The 4951-nt window shown below is 49.1% G+C and overlaps 1 protein-coding gene across 1 annotated transcript; it reads left to right on the top strand.

Annotated features, from left to right (window-relative positions):
- Positions 1 to 488: 488 nt before the first annotated feature.
- LOC138955459 (spidroin-2-like) lies at positions 489 to 3692 on the top strand (the record flags this gene model as incomplete). Its single annotated transcript, XM_070327064.1, has 2 exons — positions 489 to 610; positions 2505 to 3692. Coding segments are annotated over exons 1-2 (1310 nt in total), but the record flags the coding sequence as incomplete, so codon positions are not given.
- Positions 3693 to 4951: the final 1259 nt, after the last annotated feature.

Raw genomic sequence — 4951 nt, 5'->3', positions numbered from 1 at the left:
GATTCCTTTTATTCCAGGCACAAAAGCTGCACCGCCTGTGTGTGAGGTTTGAGGCGAACAAGCTGTACAATGCATACTGCGCTAGCAGTGCTCTTTCCTGCTGTCAGTGCAGAGAGACTGAGAGCTAGAGTAACCGCTCGGAGCCGATCCCAAAGAATCTAAAGTACTGTTTGACGAGACGATCCAGAAATAGATGCGCTCTGACACATTTCATAACTTTTCCCCGTCCCACAAGCAGATAGCTTGACAAGCAGAGGGGAGAGCAATGCGTCACAATAGCAAAAGTGTCGTCTGCCAGAATTACCACCAACAGGCACGTGCAGACGACAATTAACTGACGGAAGGAACCTTTTCTGTTGTCCGCATGGCGAGAGCTGCAGAAGGCACGACACGCAATAAAAGGTCAGCTGGGGTTGTAAGGAGCGACAGGCCAGATTTATAGCGGCAATTTGGCGGGGCCGACAGCTCTGAAATTCTTTTAAGCCATGATGTCTGTGTGGAGGTTAAACAGCTCAGTGGAGTACCGCGGAGAGAGGGAGGAGCGACCACCTTGTGCACATTCGGATCTACACGGTGTCACGGTCTGCCAGATCATCACCGCCAAGCATCAGTATGGTCTACAAGTGCAGTAACTGCGATAACTCTGTGCGATATTTTACCTCCCTCTGTGTTTGTCTTCTAGACTTCACCATGTAGGCTCAACGAGTGTTGAAGTGTTCTTTCAGCCAAACTGGATGGCTCTGCTTACCTTCCTATTGTTCTACGAACATCGTTTATTACCACTGTCGTGAGTTTGTGTCAGTATTTATGATTGTTTTGGGCGCTAACTCTGACCACCCTTTTGGGTGCTTGACTTAACCCTCCCTCCTTACGTGAAAAAGGGAGGGACTGACCATGGAACGGAGTAAATTATAATTATCTGTCAACTTCGTTATGAGGTGTTATAAAGCAGTTACTGTACATGTAGTCAGATTTTGTAACATGAAGAGTTCGAATCTCTGCCTTTCGCAGTCATGACAGTGTCGCAGGGGTGAGCGCCGGGTTACTCTTTGTGTTGAAAGGATCTCGGCTGTTTTGATAAACAAGGCATCAGCAGATTATTTTGAATTGTTTGCCATACAAACCAAAAGCCGAAAATAATATTTGCGAGAAGTAAATCAGTGTGGGCTTATTGTGTTTTGCCTTAGAAAACGAAAGGTAGATCATTGTGTCTGGGTGTTTCTCTGAGTATATGGTCGTCGAAAAGGTGGTGGACCTTCTAAAGCTGCTGCTGTGTTTCTGTGTTGGGTATCGCTACTTGGCCCTTAATTGGCTGAGATCAAAGTGTGATATTTTTTCTCATAAGCATCATCACAAATTGATAGCCCACTACAGCTGAATCTTCTGGAGAAAATAAAAGCATTGCAATCTCAAATCGTTCAGTGGTGCAACCTTCGTGCCATCAACATATTCAGTGATTCCAGTTGGCCAGTACGCCGACAGTGTCATCAGAATTGTGCTTCAGCAGTGAATATAAACCGTTCATCGATTTCAGTGGATTGTGACAGGCATCCAAACTGTCTTTGGCAGAAAGACCCTGAACAACGTATACGGATACCTTGATCTGCTTCCCGCGTGTCCTGAGCCGGTGGTGACTACCTGTGGTAGGACCCGCATTACTCAGGCCGTGACAGCGCCGTACCGGGTGTGTGGATCTACCCGGGGTGCGTCCAGAAGTGGTATGGCTAGGGGTGTCCACCTGGCCCCAGCTACCCGAGTATCACAATGGCTGCTGCGTGTTCCTGTCGTCATCCTCCTCCTGCTGCCTCTGCTCGCTAGCGTCGTTCTGTCAGCAAAGGTTAGTGAACAAGAACTCGACAACTGTATACCTGTTACCCAAGAATAGACATGCGGCTATTGGTAGGACGTCAGCTGGGCTCAGTTCTACCAAAATAAACTCAAAACTGAATGGCAGAATGCTTCCCTGCTAATTTTCAAGAAGTACACGTATCTAGAGGAAGAAAAAGCATGTCAAGAGCTTGCAACTGAAGCAGATTTGTGATGAAATTCGTTAGATTTGACTCTAAAATTTGATTTATTAAAAAACGCACCGGATGGTTACGTCCCTTGAATGAAAAGAAAGATTTAGCGTTGAATCAATTTCTAAGTCAAAATACCATTTTCATCACGAATTTGACTACATGAGTGGAATAGGGTGTCGACCCGCAGCACTGTGTAGGAGAGGGGGGCAGTCAGTATGAAGTTTATTTGAGATAAACAAGGTCGGCTGGCGTCCTTCCTATAGCCGCATATCAAGGATAGTAGCGTTAGGTCCATAAGGTCCTGCCTTACAGATAGACCTTGCTTCGAAACACACTACAGCGAAGAGCGAGCATAGAAAATGACATGGCGCATATGACTATGAGGATAATAAGGTGCGCAAGTCAGATAAAAAATCCGCATTACATTTATGCTGAACTCCCCCGTCTGCACACATGTGCACGATAAAGATCCCAAACTCACAGGGTAGGTCTCGGGGCCTGGAAGACAGGAACATGGGGCCTGGAAGACAGGAACATGGGGCCTGGAAGACAGGAACATGGGGCCTGGAAGACAGGAACATGGGGCCTGGAAGACAGGAACATGGGGCCTGGAAGACAGGAACATGGGGCCTGGAAGACAGGACCATGGGGCCTGGAAGACAGGAACATGGGGCCTGGAAGACAGGAACATGGGGCCTGGAAGACAGGACCATGGGGCCTGGAAGACAGGAACATGGGGCCTGGAAGACAGGACCATGGGGCCTGGAAGACAGGACCATGGGGCCTGGAAGACAGGAACATGGGGCCTGGAAGACAGGAACATGGGGCCTGGAAGACAGGAACATGGGGCCTGGAAGACAGGAACATGGGGCCTGGAAGACAGGAACATGGGGCCTGGAAGACAGGACCATGGGGCCTGGAAGACAGGACCATGGGGCCTGGAAGACAGGACCATGGGGCCTGGAAGACAGGAACATGGGGCCTGGAAGACAGGAACATGGGGCCTGGAAGACAGGAACATGGGGCCTGGAAGACAGGAACATGGGGCCTGGAAGACAGGACCATGGGGCCTGGAAGACAGGACCATGGGGCCTGGAAGACAGGAACATGGGGCCTGGAAGACAGGACCATGGGGCCTGGAAGACAGGACCATGGGGCCTGGAAGACAGGAACATGGGGCCTGGAAGACAGGACCATGGGGCCTGGAAGACAGGAACATGGGGCCTGGAAGACAGGAACATGGGGCCTGGAAGACAGGAACATGGGGCCTGGAAGACAGGACCATGGGGCCTGGAAGACAGGAACATGGGGCCTGGAAGACAGGAACATGGGGCCTGGAAGACAGGACCATGGGGCCTGGAAGACAGGACCATGGGGCCTGGAAGACAGGACCATGGGGCCTGGAAGACAGGACCATGGGGCCTGGAAGACAGGACCATGGGGCCTGGAAGGCAGGAACATGGGGCCTGGAAGACAGGAACATGGGGCCTGGAAGACAGGACCATGGGGCCTGGAAGACAGGACCATGGGGCCTGGAAGACAGGACCATGGGGCCTGGAAGACAGGAACATGGGGCCTGGAAGACAGGAACATGGGGCCTGGAAGACAGGAACATGGGGCCTGGAAGACAGGAACATGGGGCCTGGAAGACATGAATATGGGGCCTGGAAGGTCAGTTTGTACAATACGGGACTTGTGATCCTCGGGTCACGGGTTGGAATCCAGGCTAGGACGGACACGGGTCGACTTTATTTGCAGACTCAAAGACAGAATCCCTGTCCTTCACCCATGTCACCCGCGCTGGGGTACGCTAAAGACCTCTGACAATATGTGCAGGTAGCTGACTACACATAAACACGCATACACCTCGGTAGAGTGACTCTTGTTGCTGCTAGCTTTTCACTGGAATGAAGCGACCCGAAGTTCCCAGCAATTTGACAACAGAGTAATGGAAATAAAAAATATAACACGCGCATAAATCCTCCTCCTCGATCCTCAGTCCTTCTCCTACTCCCCCTCCTCCCCTTCTCCTACTCCCCCTCCTCCTACTCCCCCTCCTCCTCCCCCTCCTCCCCTCCTACTCCTACTTTCATTTTTCGATAAATACCTTTGATGACGTCATATCCGGCTTTTTGTAAAAGTTGAGGCGGCACTGTCACACCCTCATTTTTCAATCAAATTGATTGAAATTTTGGCAAAGCAATCTTCGACTTTCACTGCCTTTTGCACTAGCGGCGGACTACGTTCAGTTTCATTCTGTGAGTTCCACAGCTTGACTAAATGTAGTAATTTCGTCTTACCCGACTTGTTTTTTTATCCGTGGCCACAGTACGCTGTATATCACCGATATGTCGCAATTATGCCTTTATGGTATGCCGCACATTGAGGCAAGTCCTGAGCTACCATGAAATACACCGTTTTTCTCTTCAAGTGTTTGACCACAACATTCTTGAAACAAAACTGTTTGTGTTAAAATTTGGTGTGTATTTGCTTCAATGTATGCAGAATAATATATATATGATCACATTCACACACACAATTGCTTTTAGATTGACTTTGTAACAATTATTAAATGAACAAGAAATTCCTCCGAGGTAGGAAAAACACCCCCGTTGGTCAAAGGGAAATAACCATTCTCACTGCCACCAACTGAGAAGGTTATTTCCCTTTGACCATGAATATGTTTCTCTATAAGTCCTTGTAGAATCTTAATCCACCAATAACTCCCTAACCGTGTGTTTGACTGGTCCCAATGTTTGTAAGGACCGTCTCAGGAATGTATAGAACCTGTTCACCAAGTTTGGTGACGATCGGTCCGTTCATTCTTGAGATCTATATGCGAACACAAACACACACCAAAACAAACAAACAAACACATCGAGCGAAACCTATACACACCCCTATACCGGGGGTGTAAAAATAGGCAAAAC

This window comes from Littorina saxatilis, unplaced genomic scaffold, assembly GCF_037325665.1.
Source record: "Littorina saxatilis isolate snail1 unplaced genomic scaffold, US_GU_Lsax_2.0 scaffold_1414, whole genome shotgun sequence".
Classification (NCBI taxonomy): domain Eukaryota; kingdom Metazoa; phylum Mollusca; class Gastropoda; order Littorinimorpha; family Littorinidae; genus Littorina; species Littorina saxatilis.
The sequence above is the reverse complement of the archived record's forward strand: the minus strand, read 5'-3'. Positions and strand labels throughout refer to the sequence as shown.